The 26,746-nt window shown below is 41.5% G+C and overlaps 1 protein-coding gene across 21 annotated transcripts in view; it reads right to left on the reverse strand.

The window, feature by feature from the left end:
• Positions 1-10,932, reverse strand: part of NEB (nebulin) — a 171,601-nt gene extending 160,669 nt beyond the window's left edge. For 20 of the 21 annotated variants that reach the window (XM_069732932.1, XM_069732914.1, XM_069732929.1 and 17 more), the window contains exons 1-3: positions 10,851-10,929; positions 10,065-10,151; positions 9,207-9,268 (exon numbers count right to left, since the gene is read on the reverse strand). In XM_069732932.1, coding sequence (XP_069589033.1) covers positions 9,207-9,239 — 33 coding nt within the window. In that variant the 5' untranslated portion in view covers positions 9,240-9,268; positions 10,065-10,151; positions 10,851-10,929. Of the gene's footprint in view, positions 1-9,206; positions 9,269-10,064; positions 10,152-10,850 lie in introns of all 21 variants that reach the window. The other variant, XM_069732915.1, reaches the window with a different exon arrangement.
• Between the last annotated feature and the right edge of the window lie 15,814 nt (positions 10,933-26,746).

The raw sequence follows: 26,746 nt of genomic DNA on the forward strand, positions 1-26,746 counted from the left end.
TTATAAAACTAAAATGTAACATTCAGCTAACTAAGTTACCAAAATTGATAGATAAATGCGATACGACAAATAAGATATATATGGTAGAAGACTCGATAAATAGATATACAGAGTTGATAAAAAAATGTTTAGAGTCAAATTCATGGCCCATATAAGCTTGAATCATTTTTTCCATTTTACACAATGAGTACATTTCTGAGTTGGCTGTCACTTTTTCCTTGACACACCTAAAATAAATTTAGAAGTGCTTTCATTGGGGATTACATGTATGACCTATGCTTGTGATGACACCATATTCCTAATTTTCATTGGGATAGTTTGGCTAGAGTGCCCGGTCATCCCTGATACCTGAAAGATTTACAGGGATTTAATATTAGGTCACTGGGCTATTATCACAAAGGATTACTATCATGTGCCAAGTAAATGCAAGATTCCAGTTACATCATTGTATAATAAGGTAGTGTATTAACTTTAACAGAAAAAAATATTAGGAAGTTGTTTACTTACTGCAGCATAAATAAATAAAGGGGCTGGTATGGACCCCATAGCAGGACCTTAAAAATTTGTCAACAACATAAATAGTGAGCTGAAGTGTTGGCTTAATTTTATAGTCAAAATGTATAGCTAAAAATAAATGCAATAATCAATACAACATACTGTTACTGCTAAAAAATTTTTTTTAACATTGTCTAAGTATAAGTTACTTTTTTAATATTAGCATAAAGGTATTTGCAATAGATTAAATCATTCTATAATGGTATTCCCCTAGAACTAGTGAAAGTTGATACCCAAAATCCTTTCTGCACAGAGGAAGTTTAACAGTACATTGCAGTAGTTATTTTTACTCTGTAGTCATCAAGGTTCACCAATGTAGCCCTGTATACCAGAACATGGGAAGATTCTAGAACAGCCGAGACCGTGGACTTCATGTATCAGCAAATATTTTCCTTTACCCAACTGCTATTATGACATTTTTTAGATATTGATCTTTGCATCCACATGGACAAATTAAAATTTTAAGATATATCAAGGGCCAATTAATATTTAACAGACTGATGATTCCAACTACAGTGGGGCAAAAAAGTATTTAGTCAGTCAGCAATAGTGCAAGTTCCACCACTTAAAAAGATGAGAGGCGTCTGTAATTTACATCATAGGTAGACCTCAACTATGGGAGACAAACTGAGAAAAAAAAATCCAGAAATTCACATTGTCTGTTTTTTTATCATTTTTTTTTGCATATTATGGTGGAAAATAAGTATTTGGTCAGAAACAAACAATCAAGATTTCTGGCTCTCACAGACCTGTAACTTCTTCTTTAAGAGTCTCCTCTTTCCTCCACTCATTACCTGTAGTAATGGCACCTGTTTAAACTTGTTATCAGTATAAAAAGACACCTGTGCACACCCTCAAACAGTCTGACTCCAAACTCCACTATGGTGAAGACCAAAGAGCTGTCAAAGGACACCAGAAACAAAATTGTTGCCCTGCACCAGGCTGGGAAGACTGAATCTGCAATAGCCAACCAGCTTGGAGTGAAGAAATCAACAGTGGGAGCAATAATTAGAAAATGGAAGACATACAAGACCACTGATAATCTCCCTCGATCTGGGGCTCCACGCAAAATCCCACCCCGTGGGGTCAGAATGATCACAAGAACGGTGAGCAAAAATCCCAGAACCACGCGGGGGAACCTAGTGAATGAACTGCAGAGAGCTGGGACCAATGTAACAAGGCCTACCATAAGTAACACACTACGCCACCATGGACTCAGATCCTGCAGTGCCAGACGTGTCCCACTGCTTAAGCCAGTAAATGTCCGGGCCCGTCTGAAGTTTGCTAGAGAGCATTTGGATGATCCAGAGGAGTTTTGGGAGAATATCCTATGGTCTGATGAAACCAAACTGGAACTCTTTGGTAGAAACACAACTTGTCGTGTTTGGAGGAAAAAGAATACTGAGTTGCATCCATCAAACACCATACCTACTGTAAAGCATGGTGGTGGAAACATCATGCTTTGGGGCTGTTTCTCTGCAAAGGGGCCAGGACGACTGATCCGGGTACATGAAAGAATGAATGGGGCCATGTATCGTGAGATTTTGAGTGCAAACCTCCTTCCATCAGCAAGGGCATTGAAGATGAAACGTGGCTGGGTCTTTCAACATGACAATGATCCAAAGCACACCGCCAGGGCAACGAAGGAGTGGCTTCGTAAGAAGCATTTCAAGGTCCTGGAGTGGCCTAGCCAGTCTCCAGATCTCAACCCTATAGAAAACCTTTGGAGGGAGTTGAAAGTCCGTGTTGCCAAGCGAAAAGCCAAAAACATCACTGCTCTAGAGGAGATCTGCATGGAGGAATGGGCCAACATACCAACAACAGTGTGTGGCAACCTTGTGAAGACTTACAGAAAACGTTTGACCTCTGTCATTGCCAACAAAGGATATATTACAAAGTATTGAGATGAAATTTTGGTTCTGACCAAATACTTATTTTCCACCATAATATGCAAATAAAATGTTAAAAAAACAGACAATGTGATTTTTTGGATTTTGTTTTCTCAGTTTGTCTCCCATAGTTGAGTTCTACCTATGATGTAAATTACAGACACCTCTCATCTTTTTAAGTGGTGGAACTTGCACTATTGCTGACTGACTAAATACTTTTTTGCCCCACTGTACATTAAAAGATGTGCACGTTTTAATGACATAGGCATTTCGTGAGAAAGTGGCACCATGCGCAATTATACATATTTTGCCACAAAAATATATAAAAATATATTAAAAATATACGAAAATACTAAATTAAATAAATTTTAATGGATCTGCATTTTATTACATTTTAATAATCTATCGCTATATTTACGGTTACCGTAATTCTAATTGACAATTTATGTTTTCCTTAAATATATCTCATGTTGTAATAAATGGAGGGCTATAAATAAAATTTTCATTTTGGATGAATTCATGCTGGGAGAACTTTTACAGTTTCCAGGACCATGATTACATATAGCAAATGCTAATTTTAAACCCTTATTCAGCAGAAATGTTACAGTGGATGTTTCAAGTTTGAACAACCCGTCTCAAATTGCTCTCTCACTTCCAGAAGTTCTTTGGAGCGGAGCGCTCCTTCTGCAATACATCTATTAGAAATTGGGGGACCACAGTGCTCTAGAGCAGGGGTGTCAAACTGCATTCCTCGAGGGCCGCAAACCATGCGTGTTTTCAAGATTTCCTTAGCATTGCACAAGGTGCTGCAATCATTATGTGTGTAGGTGATTAAATTATCACCTGTGCAGTACAAGGAAATCCTGAAAACATGACCTGTTTGCAGTCCTCGAGGAATGCAGTTTGACACCCCTGGTCTAGAGAAAGCAAGGTATAACATAGCACCCATTTAAATCAATAAATGTCCATGTCGACCATTGTTTACTTTTGCCAATTTTTTACTAACATATAGAATATGTGCAACAGCCCAAATGATAACCGGCACTCACATCTTCTTAAAAAATTGCTTTATTGATCCAGTAGAATAAAAGGCACAAAAATCAGTTGAACATAAAATCACAAAAATTAAAAAAAGGCAGAAAAGAAAAATCTGCTGCGCTCCCAGGCAACCAGCCTGGCCTGACAAAGGACCATGCAGGTTTAAAACATGTTTCCTGGGAGCACAGCAGATTTTTATTTTCTGCCTTTTTAATTTTTGTGATGTTGTGTTCAACTTTTTTTTTTGTGCCTTTTATACTACTGGATCAATAAAGCAATTACTTTAAGAAAATGTGAATTCTGGTTATTGTTTGGACTGTTGCAATTACTGGAGTATTTTGGCATATACCTGGACAGGTGAGCTCATTGCTCCATTTTCATACATAAACTATGTTCTGCAGGGGTTCTAGGTGCACATAAGAATGCATAAGTATTAAAATGATACATGGCAGTCAGGGGACCATTTAAGTATTTTGTATCTTGGCATTGGAAATTTTAGTTAAAAATGTATTTTTGGTGTTTTAAATAAATGCTTTGCAGATAGATGATTCTCGGCCTCTCTCATTCATCAAGATTTCAACATTTAAAAAATCAGTTCACAATATGGGTCAATACAAGAGCTAAACTAATATTTTCTGATAATTGACAATTTTTCATGGGAAATTCTTTGGAGCACCTAATAAAATCTTTACTATTAGAGCCGGCTTTACATTTTTTATTGCTGTATCTAATACTGTACTTTTTATAAATAATATCTTAATATATCAAGTTCTTTTAAAGGGCTCCGAAGAGGAGACTAAGGGATATGCATATAGGTTTATTTTAGTGACATTCAAAAAAAATAAAAATAAGCAAAAACTTAAAAAAAAATACAAGTTTATACAAGGCCTAATGAACACAGAAAAATGACAGTTCCATCTTTAATGGAAAATCTATGGGCCCATACTGTATGTTACTGCTTGAGTTGCCTTCGACTTTATTCAGGTACTTCCACTGCATGTGGAATCATAGAGGCGGCAAACATTGGGTTTGCCATGTGTTTGAGGTTTCACATCATCAGCCCCAACAGTTGACCAGAGAACGCTCTGTGCTCAGAACCGGATATTACAATCTTACTATGAAGGGTCCAATGAGGTCCTAAAATACATATCTGAAAAGCAGTTTCCTACTTTCTATCACTTGGTTTTGCATTATTAGTCCATATTTATTTTACTCTAACTTTTTTCAATTAAAGGGATATTAGATTTTCAGCAAGTAACAGATCATGACAAGTTGCACAATTTTCCATGCAGGTGTTGCCACATGTAACTTCTACATTTAATCTAAATATTATCCGTCTAACCTCTAATTTACTAGTATATGGCCATTTTTACAATTTGTAAGGATATCAGGTTTTCTTTAAAAAAAAGTCCATTTGGGGAACGCTATGGGGACAAATTCAGGCATGAATCCAGAGTAAGTCTAGAATTTTTGGTCCTTACTTAGACCTATCTAAAAAAGGCGTCGAAATTGTACCCGATTGGTAATATGTGAATCTGGTTCTTACTCTATGTGCTAAAGTTGACCAAGACACATTAAGATGAAGGATCCAACATTAGAAGTTTCATTTTGAAAGGGAGTTTATCTCTAAATTATTTCTACATAATACGAATGCCGGGGTCTGAATGCTTGGACCCAAACCCTTCTTGAGAATTTGAAGCCCACAGTCCCCTGTGCGAATGAGTCAGTAGTGCGCATGCTTGGACATCACTCAATTCATTTCAATGGGACAAACTGTTCCACCATTCCCGTATAAATTAATGGTGATGTGGTTATGCATGCTAGCAACCACTTTATCCACTTGGGTGAGAATTTTGGGGCTCCTGTTATTGTAATTGGTAGGGGCCCCACTTATCAGACTCTAGTGTTCATACATTTATCACTTATTCTGTGGTCCTGTGACCAAAAAAAGCACTGAAAAATTACAAATGATCAACCCTTAAAAAAATTGGGAATGAAACTCACAGAGTAACATTACAGGAGACCGGTGACCTTAAAACTATTTATTACATATCAATGGTGTTTCCAAGTACCGTAATCTGTTCGTTTATACAAGTTGATTATTTTTTTTAGAATATATTGAGCATTTTTTTTAATTCGATATTGCTTTTTGGGTACTTAAATGTCTCATTTACTTTTCATTCATTTACTTATTTGTTTTTTTTTTATTGATATTTTTCATTTATTTATTTGAAAGTTTTTTCTATTTTAACTTTAACAAGATTTTTTTTTAACTTGGAAGCAATTCTAACTGATGCAGCATTAACAATGTAATCACTTTTATTATTCCATTTTTCTTTTTTTGCACACTGATTAAAATGATAAACATGAAACGTTTGCATCCACAAATGAAAATTAACTAAGAACATTTTTTAAAAATACTGTGTTAATATAAATATATACTTAAATGTACGCCCCACATTTAGTACCATAAGTCTGGAAGTCGCACACAGTATTTGCACTGCCCAGCTCTCATTACACCTACAGACACAAACTATTTTGGCCGACATGCCATTTCAGTGTTGGCATACAGTAAATTATAGACGCAGCCTCCTGTTTCCAATCCAAGCCTAAACCTGCACCCACCACCGGACAACTGAGCAAAATCCCACTTATCTAATGTAGTATTTCACGGTTATAGCATTTCAACCATCAGAAGATCCTCCAACGAAGATCCTCGTTGTTTATGTTGTCAGAATTGTTAATGTTATCATTTCTAATTTGTGATAAGCTTCAACTTTTTGGAGACTGCTGATCAGACTCTATTAGAAGTCATAGAAGTGTGTCTAGTGCTGACTGAAGACTATAACCATGACAATGTAGGGATGGCTTTCATGCTCTGAAAAATTGGAGAAAATGTAATTTGATGATATTTCCACTTTTCTTAACCTTTGGCAAATGTTATTTTCGAATGCATGGAGAACTAGTGGAATGTTAAAGCTGTTGCTACCTTCCTTCTCAATATGGTTTCCTCCCACATTTGAGCTATGAGATATGTGTCCCCACATGGTAGATCTTCTTTAGGTGTCCTCATCCACGATCTGTAACCTGTTTATCATTTTTTATTGCCAAACCATGCAGCTGTTCCATCACAGGTACAGCAGGCTCTGAAGTGTGAGGACTTCACCAAATGCTCAAAATCTCAGCTTTCCGGAAACAAAGTTAGTGTTACATGGTGGCCACATTGGAGTATTCAATTTTCAGGACTGAGCCTTTGCAGGACTGGTATATCTTCTGTACAAAGTATTAAGGAAAACTCAATAAAACATTTTCTCTAACATGCTTGAAATTTCCAGGGCAGATCTCGAGGATTGCATCTGTTGGCTTTCAATTATTTTTAAGCATAGATAGAATCCTTCACGCACAATAAAATGGACTGCGAAAGGCAGGTTTCAATTCCGCGGAACCAATAAAAATCCTCCTGTAGTTTAGACGCCATCTAGTATTAAACATGACTGCTTATTTTTAAAGTCTACAATGTCACTGTGGCATAATGGTATCAGAAGGCGGCCATCTTGAACTGTGAGGAGGTTCTTGTTGACAATTATACATAGAATAGTAACTCCTACATGCAGTAAACTAATTGTTCACTGGATTTATTGCTACACATTAACCATGGACTGATGAAATCCCTTAAATAAGACCTTTCACTTGTCATTAACATGTAATTTTTGTTAAGCTGTTCTTATTACCATGGTTCTCCTGAAATCGGGTGTTGCTTTGCTTTTATTCCCATGTCTCTCTGTTTTTGCGATATGGCCTCCTCTGCCCAGTACATAAATTTTGTCTTGTTAGCCATGTGGGTGGGATTCCTAATTCTTCTCTGAGGTTATCTTCAAGAGGACCGTGCTTGCTTGACTAACAAGATTAAATTTATATACTGGGAAGAAGGGGCCATATCTCAGGAAAGGAGAGACGTTGGTGCAAAAAAAAGCAATGCCAGATTCAGGAGAACAGCGGCATTTAGCTCAGATAAAACAATTATATATTGATGACAAGTGACAGGTCCTATTTATGAGAGGAACTGACTGACTCCTATTGAGGAAAGGTGAAATGGGGAGGATCATGTTTCTATCCAATCAGAATTTTTTTTTTAAATTTCTACTGTAAGAGATATTTTTTAACCAAATATTAGTAACCCAATTACCGATTACATGCAGCAAGTTCTAGATAATGCCCATCTGCAGAGAAAATGATAAAGTTTAAACTAAATCTCCAGTATTCCACAATCCCCATGTCAAAAGATGAAAGAACATGAGACATGGGGTGTGGATTATCCTACCAGAGTATTGGAGATCACAGGTATTGGATAACACCTCTTTAGAGGTTAATAATTTCCATTTAGCACCTTAGAGATACTATTTTTCAAGTGATCAAAATTGAGGTAAAAATTGTATAGTTTTTGCTACTATTTTATTCTCATTTATTTTTTTTAGTTTTAAAATCCACCCTACGGTCCGAGAGATAGAACTTTTTTTTATTTACCACTACTCTTTATTGTCTTTACCAAGAAGGAGTTGCTCACAGGGTAATAATGAAGAGCAGCCTTAAGACACGCCCCTGAGGATCCTGTGAGCCACGCCTTCTTGAAGAGACCACAAAAATTAGCACTAAATAAAAAGGCCCACATCTCTTGACCCGTATGACGGATTTGATGGATTTAAGAAAACCTGACAGGAGATTACTCATGGGAGCAGTGGGAATAAAATAACAGCAAAAACTGGCCACTTTTGACTCCGTGATCGGTCCTTATTAACTTTATAATTTCTTGCTTTTGAGAGGAATATGTTTTCACCGCCATCTTGGCTTAAGTTCATAATGAAGCCATGACTGCTATGATAGATCTGTTTTTAAAAGGATCCTAAAACAGTTATAGACCCCATTGGCTTATAATGGTGTCCATTGGATTTCCGTTCAGGAATATGGCACTTCTGAAATCGAGAATTGTGCTACAGAACGAACCCCTGACAAAAATGCTCATGTGAGCAGACATAACCTTCAAGAAAATTAAAAGAAATATTGGCAAGAGCAAAGTTTAGAAGAAAAACTTGTATAACCAAATCCAATGGATCCAGTCCTTATTACCATTATCTCTAAATGTCCTCAAAAAAACCATATCAATAACGGCAACTTGTACCAAACCAACTGATACCATCTCAGTGAGGAATGCTATTTATCATTACCGGAAAAAATATATATTTTTTTGTTATTTAATCATAATATAAAAATGTTAATTAAAATTAAACCTGTATTTTATTTCAGTATTAATTACTTCTAATTAACCCTTTGCCCGGAAATAGCAGCAACGCAACCGTCACCAGATTAGAACGGACGACATGACAGTGAGCTTGACGGCTGCATCCTGGCACATACCTATCATATCTCTGTATGTTTCCAGATCTGCTGACTTAATGGGTATCACAGTACATCAGGATCACTCTATCTGCATCAAACCTGTTAGCTGAGGTAGTAGATAGATGAATACTACATGTGTCTGCTATAAATAACAATATATTTTACAGGAATGCCACTCCACAATTCTGCAAAACTCCTCAATACACCAAGTGCCAGGGCAAGCTGCCACCGTGGAGAGGACAAGATGCCCACTTATCCCCTCGCATCCAAAGTGACCTGACACCATCATTGGGGGGAGAGGGGAGCAATTATCGAAACTGGAGTTCTTACCTCATACTCCTCGTATTCCTCGTCATCCTCCATGTTAAGGTTTCTACCTGTCACCTACAAAACTGATGAAAAATATTGTGTCAAAACTAATGGAATTAGTAGATAGATAAATAGATAGATAAATGATAGATAATATATATAATTTATCATTATCTATCACTAATATCTATTATCTATCGATTTATCGATCGATAGATAGTTAATAGATAGATGGATAAATAATAGTTAGATAATAGATCAACAGATAATAGATAAATAGGTAATTAGATATATAGATAATAGCTACTGTAGATAGATAATAGATAAATAGATAGATACATCGATAATAAATAGAAATATAAGTAATAAATAGATAATATATTCTTAGATAATAGATATATAGATAATAGATAGATAATAGATAGTTGATAGATAGATAATAGATAGATGATAGATGGTATATATATATATATATATAATACAGATAATAGATAGATAAAAGATAGATAGATAGATAATAGATATAGATAGATAATAGATAGATGATAGATAATTGATAAATAGATAGGTAGATAATAGATAGATAATAGATAATAAATAGATAATTGATAGATAGATAGATAATAGATGATAGATAGATAGATAGATAGATAGATTATAGAAATATAGATAGATAATAAATAGATAATAGATAGATGGATAGATGATAGATATAGATAGATAATAGATATAGATAGATAATAGATAGATTATAGAAAGATAGATAGATAATAAATAGATAGATAGATAAATAGATAGATAGTGCAGTGTTCCAGTCTGTAGATTGTATATATGACCGCAGGGTTTCTCATATGCAATAAACACAATGTGATAAGTAACCTTATGGGATTATCTGCGTTCTGCACAGCATGGGCCTGTTCCGTTGATCCCTGTTTTGTTTCCTGCAGCCTTATTTTTGGATCAGACCTGGAAAATATCAAAATTCATATTTTTTTTCCCTCTTTTCCCCAGATGGTGAGAACGACAGGAGGTTAATGGTTTGTGCTGGTGTGGAATGCTATAGCTGGGCCTGTCACAGTATTCGGTTTTATAACACTGCGGTCCCCAAACTTAGTTGAAGCCTCGGAGCAGCTGGCGCCGGGCGCGGAGGTATGTGGCATGTAAGCTAATACCGCCAGCTGATTGGTGGGTTTTGTTTAGCCAGTCCAACTGTAATACCTTCTGAGGAAACCTCAGCCTACTAGAGCAGGTTATATATAGGAACACGTAATGCTGCTCCTTTTTGGTGCCAACATAAAAAAAAAAATAAATGTATTATTAAATGTCTAAAATAAGTGCAAGTTTCGGTGCACACAAAGCCCAATCTATAGGGGACGTCATCACCCTATGCCCTATAGTCATGGATGGCACATAGCACTTAGGGAAGCTGCTACTTATTATCTGCTTAGCCAGATATCCAAACACAATTACTAAGTGAAGTTCAGCCAAACTATTGCTATACGGCGACCACTGGTGAGAGAACAGAGGAGTCCAACCAAGAACATCGTCCTGGCCAAGTCATGGTCCTAGAAGAAGTCTTCATGCCAAGCAAATAGCCATTTCCTATGCAGAAAACACAATAGTCTTCAATATGGAAAGAGGAAAATTAAAAAAAGAAGCTCTTACCAGTGAAATTTAATTAATTTCCTTAGCAGCAAAGCCTCCAACTGTTCCCTCCTCAGAAACGCTGGTCAAGAGCAGAGCAAATGCTCCAGCAACCAAATTATCATGTGCCTCCGGCAGCCAATCCTGGGATGTTCGCTCAGGTTTCAGATGCTAAATTTACTTGGTGACCCTTTTGAAGACCACCTGTTCAGCAAATCCGTAGAGAACAAGACTAGTAGTCATTTTCATTCTGAGCAAATAATAACAAGCGAGGCTGCACCCAAATATTATTATATTTTTATTTAAAAAATGTAAACTACTTTTCTGTCTTTTATCTATCTTAAGCCCTTTTCTAATTATTGTTTTCTCATTTATTTTTTTTTTAGGGAAAGGACAGCTCTTTTCGGAGTAACATTTGCAAGAAAAAAAAGTTATATAGTGTTTATTATGATTAAGGTTAATCACAGTGATAATAGAATTATTGCAATTTATTTTATTATTTTCTCATGATGTCCTCGGAATATTTTTAACATTGGGTCACGAAATAAAAAAAATAATTTCTCATGATATTCTCTCATGTGGCAAGTATTAGCCTAGCAAAAAAACTTTTTGGATCAGTGGATGCCAAAATAAAATAACGGGACTGTGATTGTATAATAATACAATATTACAATAATAATAATAATAATAATGATGTAAAAAAGTAAAAAATATTTTGCGGAGTGGAAGACTCCTTTTCGTAAACCAAGTAAAATCAAATATAAAAAAATGAAAGCATATAATAATAAAAAAATACTAATAATATTATACTAACATATTGTAATACCATAATAAAAAGACTACTATAATAATTAAAAAATTTAACATATCCTAATATAATACAAAAATACTGTAATATAGCAATAATGACAATCATTCAAAAATATTGTAATAGAATTAAATAATAATATTAAAAACAGTAATAAAATAATAGGTTCTGCAACATTATGTAAAGAAAATATTTTAATAAATTATACAAAATATAAACTTAGGGCAAAATACATAATGAATATGGATGGGAAAGTGTTCGGCTATATTCACGCTTGCATAGCAATAACAACATATTAATAACATACTAACAATATAATACAAAAATATTTTAATACCATAATAAAAAAAGAATACTATAATAATTAAAGAAATATAACATATCCCAATATAATACAAAAACACTTCAATATAACAATAATAATCATTCAAAAATATTGTAAAATAATAATAATAATAATAATAATATATTCTGGAACATTATGTAAAAAAAATGTAAATAAAAAAATATACAAAATATAAACATGAACATAGGGAAAAATACATAATGAATATGGACGACTATTTTCACACTTGCATTGGAAGCCACTACACGAATAACAGATCCAATTGATCCCATTGATGGTTAAAGGGCATTCCCATCTAGTATATTTATTGCATGTCTGCAAAATATACCATAAATGTTTGAGAGTCCCTCTGGGGTCCAATTCCCATATAAGTGAATGGGAAGAACTGTGGAAATGAAGCCATGAGGCCTCAAGACAGAAGAGGAGCTGAATCTATTGGACAGAAATGATCTACTATATAATTGTCTAAGGGGTACTTCCGTCTGTCTGTCTTTCTGTCTGTCACGGATATTCATTGGTCGCGGCCTCTGTCTGCCATGGAAATCCAAGTCGCTGATTGGTTGCGGCAAAACAGCCACGACCAATCAGCAATGGGCACAGTCCGGAAGAAAATGGCCGCTCCTTCCTCCCTGCAGATGCCTGAAAAGAAGCTGCGGAGACACCATCACGTGTTTCTCGACACAAGCAGTGAATAGCCAGGCCTTTCCCCGGGAAGGAACAACCACGGGAAGGGCAGCATCCTATGAAGGAAAGCCACCTATGCCAAGCATGGTATCCATCCACAGACAGCTGTTTCGGGGTTTTTTGCCCCTCATCAGTGTGGAGTAGGAATCTGGCTATTAGGAGCAGTGCCTAGTAAAAGGCTATAAAGGCACAGATGATTGGCCTCGGGGAGACCAAAACATCCAACACCGCGGAGACACCATCACGTGTTTCTCAACGCAGTGATTCCAGAACACTGCCCCCATCCCTTATGGGAAATATGCAGATGCATGTAAAGAAGCTGCGGAGACACCATCACGTGTTTCTCGACGCAAGCAGTGAATAGCCAGGCCTTTCCCCGGGAAGGAACAACCACGGGAAGGGCAGCATCCTATGAAGGAAAGCCACCTATGCCAAGCATGGTATCCATCCACAGACAGCTGTTTCGGGGTTTTTTGCCCCTCATCAGTGTGGAGTAGGAATCTGGCTATTAGGAGCAGTGCCTAGTAAAAGGCTAATCCTCCCTGCAGTCAGTGCCCAGCGCCCAGGGGCGGATTATCAGAGGGTCAATATGGGCGGTAGCCCAGGGCCCAGTGGTCTGGGGGGGCCCTGGGCTACCACACAGATTGACCCTCCGCTAATCGTCTGTGACTGCCCACGGCGTTTGTGTGCCCCCGGAACCCGGTGGGCAGAGAGAGGGGGCCCGCATCGGGCCCCTTCTCATTTGCTCACGGGGCCCCTTCCGGCGCTGCGGCGGTTTCCTATTGATGTGCGGGCGCGCGCCCGCACGTCAATAGTTAACAACAACAGCCGCCAGCCAATTGGAGGCTGGCAGCTGAAGTCAGCCGCAGCACACACGACGCCGGCGTCTGACGTCATTGTCAGTCGCCGGCGAGTGTGCGCTGCTGCAGGGAGCTCGCCGCCGGGAGCGCGGACAGGTGAGGAGACTGCTTGTTTTTGTTTTTTTTGTTTGTTTTTTTTTGGATCAGTTATCGGTGGACACACTGGGGGGCAATGCTGGAGGACACACTGGGGGGCAATGCTGGAGACACTGGGGCAGATTGGAGGACACACTAAGGGCAATGCTGGAGACACTGGGGGGCAATGCTGGAGGACACACTGGGGGGCAATGCTGGAGAGTGACACTGGGGCAGATTGGAGGACACACTGGGGGGCAATGCTGGAGACAGTGGGGCAGATTGGAGGACACACTAAGGGCAATGCTGGAGACACTGGGGGACAATGCTGGAGGACACACTGGGGGGCAATGCTGGAGGACACACTGGGGGGCAATGCTGGAGGACACACTGGGGGGCAATGCTGGAGGATACACTGGGGGGCAATGCTGGAGGACACACTGGGGGGCAATGCTGGAGGACACACTGGGGCAGATTGGAAGACACTGGGGGGCAATGCTGGAGACACTGGGGCAGATTGGAGGACACACTGGGGGGCAATGCTGGAGGACACACTGGGGCAGATTGGAGGACACACTGGGGGGCAATGCTGGAGGACACACTGGGGCAGATTGGAAGACACTGGGGGGCAATGCTGGAGACACTGGGGGGCAATGCTGGAGGACACACTGGGGGGCAATGCTGGAGGACACACTGGGGGGCAATGCTGGAGGACACTGGGGCAATGCTGGAGACAGTGGGGCAGATTGGAGGACACACTAAGGGGCAATGCTGGAGACACTGGGGCAGATTGGAGGACACACTGGGGGCAATGCTGGAGACAGTGGGGCAGATTGGAGGACACACTGGGGGCAATGCTGGACACACTGGGGGCAATGCTGGAGACAGTGGGGCAGATTGGAGGACACACTGGGGGGCAATGCTGGAGACACTGGGGCAGATTGGAGGACACACTGGGGGCAATGCTGGAGACAGTGGGGCAATGCTGGAGACAGTGGGGCAATGCTGGAGACAGTGGGGCAATCCTGGAGACAGTGGGGCAGATTGCTGGAGGACACACTGGGGGCAATGCTGGAGACAGTGGGGCAGATTGCTGGAGACAGTGGGGCAGATTGCTGGAGACACTGGGGCAGATGATTGCTGGACACACAGGGGCAATGCTGGAGAGACACTGGGGCAGATGATTGCTGGAGACACTGGGCCAGATTGCTGGACACACTGGTGGTAATATGCTGGACACACTGGGGCAGATTGCTGGACACACTGTCTGGGGGCAATATGCTGGACATACTGGGGCAGATTGCTGGAGACACTGGGGGTAATATGCTGGACACACTGGGGGCACGACTGGAGGCATGGGCAGAATGTAGACACGGGGCATGATTGGAGACATGGGGCAGGATTGGATCATGGGGCAGGATGGATACGATGGAGACAGATGGGGCAGGATGGGGAGATCATATGGTGTAGAATGGATACTCATGAGTGCAGGATGGGAGAACATATGGCTGGAGCCAGGAATGAGATAAACGGGGCCAGGGTGGGGAATATTATTACCATAGGGGCTAATTAAGGGATATTATTACTGCAGTGATGTATTTATTTTATTTTTTGAGTATACTGTTCTAAATGGGGGGGCGGTCCTGTTACTGTGCAGAGTGACACTATATCGCCTTTTTTTCTTTATGTGGTGTAATGTAGAAGTTGTGAAAAATTAAGTAATGTGTTCTGCAAGCGGAGCTCGAGATAACTGTGTTATTTCCTGCAGAAACGAGTCCTGGCTGGAAGAAATGATGGCGGTCTGTGCTGGATGAAAGATGAAGGACTTCACCTAGAGACGTCACTGGTGAGTCAGTGTTACCTATACACTGTATACTATATACAGAGGTCCTGTGTACAATGTCACCAGTGATCTCTGTATTACCTCTACACAGACACTGCATACTAATTACAGATCTCCTGTGAATACTGGCACTTATGGTGATAGTATTGTGTTTTTTGTTTTTTTTCATTACTGATCAGTATTGTAGTATTCAGTCACTATGTGGTGGTAATATGTGGTTTGGAAATGGTGTTGTGGTATTTTTCCCTTGTATGTGCTATTTGGTCACCAAGTGGTAATATGTGGTCTGGTCATGGTGCGGTGGTATTTGTTCCTTGTATGTGATATTATTCGATCACTGTGGTTGTAATTTGTGGTCTGGTCATGGTGCGGTGGTATTTGTTCCTTGTATGTGATATTATTGGTCAAGATATACCTAAATTGTATTGCAGATTTTAACAAATATTTAATAGGTTACAGTAGAGTAGGGCCCGGCCATTTTTCTGGAATAATCTGGTTCGGGTATATCCTGACCCCCGTCTCATGACCCCCGTCACATGACCCCCGTCACATGACCGGGGGGGCCCACAGTGTGCGAACAGCCCGTGGCCCTGGCTACCCTTAATCCACCCCTGCCGGCGCCCGCATACTCCCCTCCGGTCAGCGCTCACCAGTAGCGTAGCTACCAGGGGGGCAGGGGTGCGGCCGCCCTGGGCCCACAACTCACAGGGGCCCACCTGGAGCTACACTTAATTAGCTTGGTGATAGAGCAGGAGATACGATCTCCCTGCTCTACCTCGGGCAGGGGCTGGAGACAGGCAGTGAAGCTTTGCCCCCTCCCCCAGTGCTGACACTGTACCTGTGTCCAGCAGACATGCCCACATTGCACGCTCAGTGAAGTGAACGTGTCTGCGGCAGAGAAGTCAGGACCATGGCGCTGGGGCTTCCCTCCAGAGAGGAGCAGGACAGGGGACACAGTGCTCTAAGTAACAGCTCACACGTCTGTCCATAGTGGCCTGAGGTGTCTGCACTGTGCAGGGAGGAGGTGACAGGACGCTGCTTCTCTCCAGAAGACCCAGCCACATACTGGATCTGCACTCTCTGAGACACTGGAGAGCAGCTGAATCTAATGGATCCTCAGACAAGACTGGCCAGTGATGTGCACTGATAGACGTGACCCCGGCTGCAGGACCCCACAGATGAGGATACACTTCTCCTTTTTATATATAGGAAAGAAACATATCCTCATCTGTGGGGTCCTGCAGTCGGGGTCACGTCTATCAGTGCACATCTCTGACCAGTCCTGTCAGTATATATACCTTGGATTTACTGATATGAGATCATACAGACACTGGACTGATAGATCCTGACCCCGGCTATAGGAGAGATATATATGTAGATATATATGTAGATATATACATATATATATATATATATATAATGCAGTCCTATACCCGGGGTCAGGATCTATCAGTCCAGTGTCTTTATGATCTCATTTCAGTAAATCCAAGGTTGTAAACACAAAACCCCCATTATAAAACCTTTTATTAAAATAAAAGTTTCAGTGAGTTTATACAGTGTGATAAATAGCCAGACAGAAGAAAAAAGCATCATAAGTAAGTGTGTATAGAAAATCACATATGGGTGCGGGCCCCTGATCATATACTCAGTCTAGACAACAAGACCCCAAAGGGGGAGAAGGGAAAAAGAGGGGAGTAGACGAGCCGGGGGGTGTACTTTCTTCTTTAGAAGTAATATTCTACCTCCCCCTCTTTCTTCTGGTTGGCTCCTTTCCTTTTCCCTCTTTGGGATCTTGTCCAGACAACAGTATTTTTTTAGGGTTAGGCTACTTTCACACTTGCGTTATTAGGCGTACATCGCAATGCGTCGTTTTGGAGAAAAAACATCCTGCAAAGTTGCCCGCAGGATGCGTTTTTTCTCTATTGAATTGCATTAGCAACGCATTGCGACGTATGGCCACACATCGCATCCGTCGTGCAACGGATGCGTAGTGTTTTTGGTGGACGCGACGCACAAAAAAAGTTCAATGTAACTTTTTTTGTGCGTCGTGACCGCCATTTTCAACCGCGCATGCATGGCCAAAACTCTGCCCCCTCCTTCCCGCTAATCGCAATGGGCAGCGGATGCGTTGTAAAACTGCATCCGCTGCCCACGTTGTGCTACATTTAACACACTGTCCAGCGGTACATCAGGCTGACGCATGGCGATGGCCCCGTACCGATGCAAGTGTGAAAGTAGCCTTACCTGGATAAATTCTGGAAGCTATACCAATACACTGGCCTCTATACGCACCCACTGGCTGTTTCTATTTTCTTCTATTTAGCTCTTTGTTAAGTATATCAGGCCTGTAAAAGTAGCAGCCCACAGACAGGGACAGACAGTGACCAGATTCTAAAGAGTGGGAGCTATTGCAAGTTCCATTATACAGCATGGGAGCTACTGCGGGGGTCATTATACAGTGTGAGAGATAATGCAAGGGTCGTTATACAGTTTGGAAGCCGCTGTCGGGCCATCATACAGTGTAGGGGCGTATATACAGTGTTGGGACCACTGTGGGGGCTGTAAAGGGTTTGGGGCTACTGTGAAGGCACATAGACATTTTAGTATGTAAGAGCACAATGGTGGCATTACTATGTGAAGCAGTATGAGGAACAATGCTTTTGTACCACACAGCAGGTGCAGTAATAGGGACCTATATGGAGCAGCCGCTCAGTATTGGGGTATCAGGTGCAGTAATAGGGACACATACGGCAGCAGCGGCTCAGTATTGGGGTATCAGGTGCAGTAATAGGGACACATACGGCAGCAGAGGCTCAGTATTGGGGCATCAGGTGCAGTAATAGGGACACATACGGCAGCAGAGGCTCAGTATTGGGGTATCAGGGGCAGTAATAGGGACACATACGGCAGCAGCGGCTCAGTATTGGGGTATCGGGCAGTAATAGGGACACATACGGCAGCAGTGGCTGAGTATTGGGATATCAGGGGCAGTAATAGGGACACATACGGCAGCAGTGGCTGAGTATTGGGGTATCAGGTGCAGTAATAGGGACACATACGGCAGCAGTGGCTGAGTATTGGGGTATCAGGGGCAGTAATAGGGACACATACGGCAGCAGTGGCTCAGTATTGGGGCATCAGGTGCAGTAATAGGACACATACGGCAGCAGCGGCTCAGTAGATGGTGATGGGGCTGGAATATGAGAAGTGAAATGTGTCTGTTGTATTCTCTGTAGCCGAGTCGTTGCTGGAAGAAGTTGTCATGTCGGTCTGGGTCAGTTGGAAAAGACGGGAAAAGTGACGACTCCATCAGAAAGAACGTCAGTGGTAAGTCACCATCTGTAACTGTGCAGTGATCTATGTTCCGTAGGACTGGTAGTGATGGTCTTTGTGGAGTTTTTTTAGTTACAGGGGGATCATCGGCTGAGGTTCTTATACACGCAATTACAGTGCCACACCGTAGTTGTAGTCAGGGGTTAGGGGCCCACTCAGATATCTTGCCCCCCCTGAGCTGAACCCCTAGCTACGCCTCTGGCGCTCACACAGGGTTAATGGCAGCGTTGACCACGGTGTAACACACTCGGTTAACGCTGCTATTAACCCTATGTGACCAACTTTTTACTATTCATGCTGCCTATGCAGCATGAATAGTAAAAAGATCTAATGTTTTAAAAAATAGTTATATACTCACCCTCCGGATCAGGAACCGGCCTTTCCCGCTCCTTGTGACGCCCTGGTGACTGCTCCATGTATTGCGGTCTTGCGAGATGATGACGTGCGGTCTCATGAGACCGCTACGTCATCATCTTGCGAGACCACAATGCACTCTTCAGACCAGAGCGCGCAAGAAGCGTCGGTAACCGCTTAGATCCGGGGGCAACGGAGGGTGACCATATCACTATTTTTTATTTTAATTCTTTTTTTTTTTTTTTTAACAGGGATATGGTGCACACATTGATATAGACTGCGTGGGCTGTGCAATATACTACGTGGGCTGCGCAATATACTGCGTGGGCTGCGCAATATACTGCATGGGCTGCGCAATATACTGTGTGGGCTGCGCAATATACTGCGCAATGCACTGCGTGGGCTGCGCAATGTACTGCGTGGGCTGTGCAATATACTGCGTGGGCTGCGCAATATACTGCGCAATATACTGCTTGGGCTGCGCAATATAATGCGTGGGCTGCGCAATATACTGCGCATACATATTCTAGAACACCCGATGCGTTAGAATCGGGCTACCATCTAGTAGATACATAAATGGCCCAAATAGGACAACCTTTTAATGGAGCCCATCAAGGTTACGGGTGTCTTATATTGTTTTCATTGCAAAAATATTGCTGTGATGTAAATGGCAAGACTCTCCAAAAGTTACGTAGCGATTGCGAGACAGACAATTAATGGGACATCGATTCCCCAAAGCCAGTCATTATAGGTATCCAATCATAGCTTTTCTGGATGCTTTTATAGCAGCCATACTGATAAATGTATTTGAGTTTGTCACATGAATAAATTATAATAGTTATTAGGACTTTATATCCAGCCGATTATCTCATTGTAAATCAGTCAGTGCAGAATTAGCAGGGTTGTAAATAAGCTGAGCCCTCCGTTCCTGAGCCTCTCTGGGTCATTGCAGGCTCATACCCTCTCATCTATACAGTATCCTCAATGAGGAACCCAAAGCAATGCTGTCAGGCAACGTGCAAAGGTGTTATATACTAGGAGCTGTGTATATGGGAATAGATATATGTGTCTATACAGTGTATGACTGGGTGGGAGTCAGGACATAACACACAAGATTAGCAGCACTCCCCTCCACTGCACCATGACCTCTAAATGTAACACTAATAAGATCTATAAGTGATAACTCCCTACGATTAAGAGAAACTCGGAGGTCATAATTATACATATGTATGGAGATGGACATGCATCCTGCATGTTATGCGATATAATGTGAACTGTGATGTATAGCATGATTTGTGATGTGCGTTAAAAGTATTGGTGCTATTGATAATGTGTGTAGTTTGACAGTAGGGACAGTTAGAATTAATGTTTGGGACTAGCCCAGAGTGGGGGTCGAAGAGTTGCAGAGAAAATGATAATTTCCTGTCAGAGAGTTAGTAAGACCTGGAGTGCATGGTGAAAGGACCTGAAGTTCATTGTGAGCAGTGCCGCATTCTGGGGGGTCCCTAAAATGAGTGGAGACTGAAGAATAGAGATAGTGAGATCCAGAGCAGACATGACTAAGAGACAGAGTGATCGTATGGAGACGGGTTCTGGGTGAGGACACCTAGCAGAAAGGCCCAGAGGTTACTGTTCACAAGATAACGGGTCTAGACAGGACTGTGTACGAGAGACAAATAGATTGTCACAGGTGGGAGTTTCAGAGCGTCAGAGAGCTTGAAGCTAAGTTCGGCCATGCTGGCACCCTAAGGGGAAGGAAGACGCGGAACCATGGGGCGAGTCAAGGACTCTAGCTAAGCAGGACTGTAAAGTTGAGCTAGATTGTAGTGAAGCGGTGACAAATAGTGGAAACAGAGGACAAGCAGAATGAGTAAAAAGGAAAGGTGAAGATAGAGAATAGTAGAGACGGAAGGAAATTGTGTGGAAAATTCTTCGAGTTGTAAAGGAAATGTTCATAACACTGGGTACCCGCTATTTCTTGTATATATTCCCCACCAAGTTCCCATTCAGTAAAAATTTTTTGACTTGTGGTCTCCCTCATTGAACTGTCCAACACCTGGTCCTGACAGACCAGCAACATCAGCTACATGAGGTCTGCTTGGGCATAGCATGGTCACAGCAAAGTCCACACACCCAGCCAGGACCGTCCCCCACCTTCATTTAATGTGACGGGGTGCAGAAGAGTACCTTGTCCTCGGCTACCGTCCCACGCCATTTTATATGTACAAAAGACTATAGTAGCTTTAATGATATTCTATTTAGTCTGGTTAAGGGGGTAGTCTTTTCAAAGAGGTGGTCTTTTAGAGATATTTATCTATCATCTATCTATCTATGTCAATATATGTCTGGTCTTGATAGATCGAAACCTCTCCAAAAGACAACCACTCTATGTAATAATCTGTCTCTATTTTTCATTCACTACATAGGAAAAGAAAAAGACTAATGTATCTATAAATGAGATTCTATCTATTATCTATCATTTATTATCTATCTATTATCTATCTATCCATCATCTATCTATTTTCTATCTATTATCTATCTCACCTATATCTATGTGTCTGTCAATCTATGTTCATTCATATATTTGTCCTGGATAAAGAGATGGTCATTGGAAAGGATTCTATCGCTCTCTATTTTTATTTACTGGGTAAGAAAAGAGGAGATTGATGTATTTTTAATTAAATTCCATGAATGTATTTTTCTATCTCAGTTTATTTATTTGGGTTAGATAATGGAGAGGATGTTTTGGAGGGGATCTCTATCTATCTATCTATCTATCTATCTATCTATCATCTACTGTATCTATTATCTATCTATTATCCACCAATCTATTATCAGTCTATTCTATTCTATTCTATCCACCTATCATTCTGGACTGGATAAAAGGGAAGGTGTGCATATATATAATGCAGTCCCCCTCTGGTGGGCCAAACCGAGCTTCCTATCTAAAGTCTGTACATCTCATCTATCCGTTCCATCAGTCCTCTAATTACAGCACATCTGTTCTTTCCATGAGCGTCATATAATGTGATCATCTCTCAGAATGGATCTGTTGTACAGTCCATGTTACGTGGTCAGTGCTTTGGGTTATCCTGCATGTAAAATAATGGGATTATTCATTGGTGACAAGAGCCATAGCTGAGACAGTCTGTGGTTGGTGTATCGGGAACATGATGATGAGGAGTTCAAGATCTATTCAAGTTATGTGCTCATGAATATTGGATCAAGCCAAAAAAGTTGCATTCTATGTAACTCCATGAAAATTGTGCACCAGTTCAAAGCAATGTTCTGTCAAGTGATATGCCATAAATAAGGAAATTATTTTCTTAGCAATGAGAGGTCCTGGACCTGGGTCGATCAGATATTTGTAATGCAGCGCCCCAGAGTCCTGGTCGTTGCAGTAATGTCATTCTTCCACCAGGGGGAGTGATGTTACGTCTGATGGCACTAAAGGAGTTCACCTTACCAGGTATCACAAACACCACAACACACGTCACACTCCAGACCACCAGGGGGAGCCTTGCTCCTATCTACTAGGGCACTCCTCACAGTTGGGTAAAACTGGTGGGTTGGATAGGAAGTTAGTCAGAAGCTGACTGGACTCCATCCAGTCAGAAGCTGGCTGAGCTTCACGCAGTCAGACGCTGCCTGGGCTTCTCCCAGTCAGTTCCTGACAGGCAGACAGTGGGGAAGGAGGAACATCACAGAGCTGCAGACAGAGAGGTCTCTGACAGGGGTGGGATCCTGTCAGAGGCCTAGCCAGAGAGTTACGGAGCTGTGCCTGCCCCATGTGCGGCAGCATCCTAAGAAAGGACACAAAGAGAATTGTATTGTGGAGAGAGTGAGAAACGAAGTCATAGCACAAGGAGAAGAAAACCAGAGGGAGTGTCCTGTAAAAGGCTGCCTCTTTCTGGAGCGCGTACCGGTAGCCAGAACACCGAGGGAGTAATAGACTCTCTGCTTTACTTCAGAGACTGGCAGGACAGTCAATTCCAAGTTGGCTGCCGAACCTATACTCAGGAGACACGGTGGCAATTGTGGGGGTTGCGGCGTCTCTAGGGTCACTATAAACAAGCCTCAGGCCATCAGTCATACGGGTTTGTCCTATCCATACCAACTGGGGGACAGAGAGGAAGACATAACATCTACAACAGTTGTGAGGATCTTACCGAGTTGCTCAGCAGGGAGGTACTACAACACACAAGCGCTATAGGAAGGCTACTGATTTCCACCTGGATAAGGGGACTCTGGATTTGCCTTCAGACCGTCCGGACTCTGCCTGCCCTGTGGTCTGTACCCTGGACTGTGGATGCTGAAGCCTTCAGTAAAGGTAAAGAGACTGCACCCATTGTGTCCTCGTTATTCACCGCGCCTTACATCATCCACCATCTACACTCTGGGAAGCCCTGGAGATACACTTCATCTGTGGGAAGGTATACCATCTAGCTGCTCTAACATCACCCCAGCGGACCCCTCAGCAGCGTCGGTCACCCTGACCGAATACCACAGGTGACATCACGAATATTATCCTATCATTCGTCCTTTCTTTACTGGATGCCCCTCAAAGGGCCACGGACCGAGTCAGGCCACCGTGACATCCCCCGAACTGAAGGACCCGGTACCGAGTACCCCATTGCCCTACACGTGGGGGCGATCCAGTAACATATCCTGTTATGTTTCTCTTTCATCTGGAAGAGCTGTTCTAGTTCAGCACGGACAGATGGAGTTGGTGCAGCAGAGTGATCCAGTTGGAACCACGAAGACTGATGTGGTTGAACGGCAACTGGAAGTGGGGAAATGGACCCATAGAAACCTACAAAGTCACATCACTGTTTGTAGCAGAGTTGAAGTCAATGTAATCAATGTAGCAGAATAGTGCAGTGACGTAGCAGAGTTCAGTCACCGACAAGAAATTGGTAAAGCAAAGTTGAATGACCTAGGATGTTCAGCAGCAAAATTGGTTTAGCGATATAGAGTCCAAAATACAATAGACGCCGGAATAAGGTAGGTGTATAGCAGAGCTAGATTTGTCACAGAGTACAAGGCTGGCACTGGCGCGGTGATAAGGCAGAGTTTCCCTTTAATATAGCAGAGCTGGGTTTTTCACAGAATCCAAGGCAAGGTTTGCCAGTTAGAAATCAGAGCTGGGTTTGCCATATTTCACCGGTAAAACCCTGTGAGCCTGGCATTGGTATACCCTTTATATTACTCTACTGGGCAGCAAGGCGACAAGAAGTCACACACTGGACCTATTGGGGGTAGCAATCCTAAAAGTTAATATTGATCCTTTAATGATCCTTGCCACAAGACACTTAGGATAAAAAGCCAAGCCACATACTCCCATTTATAAACATGTGTTTTGGGATGTTTGCCCCTCAGCAGTGCAAAGCAGAAGGTATGATTTGGCTAAGCTAGAGGTCTAATTAGTCCAGCTTAGCATACTCTATAAGAAGATACGTCCCCCCCCCCCATAGATAATATGTCAAAGGCTTCTCACTTAGACAAATAAGATCTACACCTTTGCACTGATTAGGGGAAAACACCCTGAAACATGTGTGGGCAAGTTGAGTGTCAGGTTTAGCTTTGCATCCTAAGTGATGTGGCAGGGCTCATTAAAGGGTGAATACTAACTTCTAGGATTGCTACCCCCAATAGGTGGAGCCGGAGTTCTAGTCCTACACCTCTCTTAAGAGAATATTTGCATATTTAATTTCCCAGGGAAGCATTGCATGGCCTACACGTCTCCTTGCACCAGCTTGGCACTCTCCACAAAGAGTTCCCCATTAGACTAGATCACACTGGAAGCATTTGGACACTTTCCAACAACAAATTCCATACATTTTCTATTGGATTCAGATCCAGCAATTGCTGGGTCTTTCTAGCAGCTTTATTTTCTCTCTTGGAAACCAATTGAGAGTTTCCTTGACTGTTTGTTTGGGATCATTGTGTTGATGAAATGTCCACCCTTGTTTCATCTTCATTATCCTTGTAGATGGCAGCAGAATTTTATCTAGAATGTCTTAGTACATTTGTCCTTTCAACATTTCCGCAATTATATTAAGTTTACCAGTGTCGTATGCTGAAAAACAGCCTCGCATCATGATGTTCCCACCTCCAAACTTCACTGTTGGTATGGTGTTTTGGGTGTGATATGCAGTTTCTTCTGGCCTCCAAACATGGTGCGTATTATGGCTTCCAAACAGTGCAATTTTTGCCTCATAAGACCAGACTATATTCTCCAAGTATTTCACAGTCTTGTCCAAATGTTGTTGAGCAAACTTTAAAAGTGCTTGAAGATGCTTTTTGCTCAGCAATGGAGTCTTGCGTGATGAGCGTTCATAAAGGCCTTGGAGGTCTAGTGCATTACTTATAGTTTTCCTTGAAACAAAATTTTGTGGAGCGCACCTTGTTGTGGCTGGTTTATGGTGAAATTATGTTATTTCCACTTTTAGATTAAGGCCCCAACAGAGCTCATTGAAATATTCAGTAGTTAGAAATTAATCAGTAACCAATGCCATCAATATGTTTTACAACAATACGGTTGCAAAGGTCTTGAGACAGCTCACTAATCTTACCCATCTCGAGATGCTTCTTGTGTGGCACCTTGGTAATGAGACACCACCTTTTTATAGGACAACAGTTGAACCAGCTGACATTATTTTCACTAAGTGGCAGGATTTTTTTCTAATTACTGATAGTTTCAGCTGCTATTATGACTTTCCATGGCTTTTTGTACCCCTCTTTCTTCATGTGTTCAATACTTTTTCCCTGTGTCATTTCTCATTATTGCATATAATTTAATTTATGGACATCTATAGTTTGATTTCTTTGCCTGTGTGGATTGGATGGATTGACATTACCATCTGGTGAGCATTTCATGGCAATAACACCTTTAGAAATAATTTTACTTAAAAAATTGGTGACATGTTCAATACTTATTTCACCAGCTGTTTATGATGAGACTCCAAAACCAGAGGCGTTCTGAGAAATGTAGTTTAAGTTTGGAGAACATATTAGGGGAACGGAGATGGAAAACACCCCAGAAACGACACCTAGATTAAGTCAGTAATACCCCAAACCCTCTATATTATTCTTAAATAACAGCTGAAGCTGTATTAAATAAATTCTGCTGGAGTGCACCTTTACGTTTGTCCCAAAATTAACCCTTTCTATATCAGTTTACCCACACAATGACCTTCACACAAAAACATCAATGTCCTCCGTCTGGAACAATGACGGCTGCCATCTCCCTTCCTGCGTGGATGACCATGACTGCGGAGACATTAATAGACATCAGATCAGGAAGGATAACAGGCTGATATGTGGGGGACAGCTAATTTAGAAATTGCTCATCAGCCACACCATGTTTTTCTGTCCAGTTTAGATCATGACCGACCATTATAATCCTCTTTATGACGGCGGTCATGTTACTGACCTTTATGTGCCTCTTATTTTCCCGTTTGTTTATAGTTTCTAATTGTGTGACACGTCGGGTGCAGTGAAGTGCATTCGTCGGTAAATATTAATATACGCAAATTTTTGAAACTGAAAGAAAAATTGTCTTTGTTGTGCAGAGGAACCAATCACAGCGCAACTTTCATTTTTTATGAGCGC

Source organism: Ranitomeya imitator, chromosome 7, assembly GCF_032444005.1.
Source record: "Ranitomeya imitator isolate aRanImi1 chromosome 7, aRanImi1.pri, whole genome shotgun sequence".
NCBI classification, from domain to species: domain Eukaryota; kingdom Metazoa; phylum Chordata; class Amphibia; order Anura; family Dendrobatidae; genus Ranitomeya; species Ranitomeya imitator.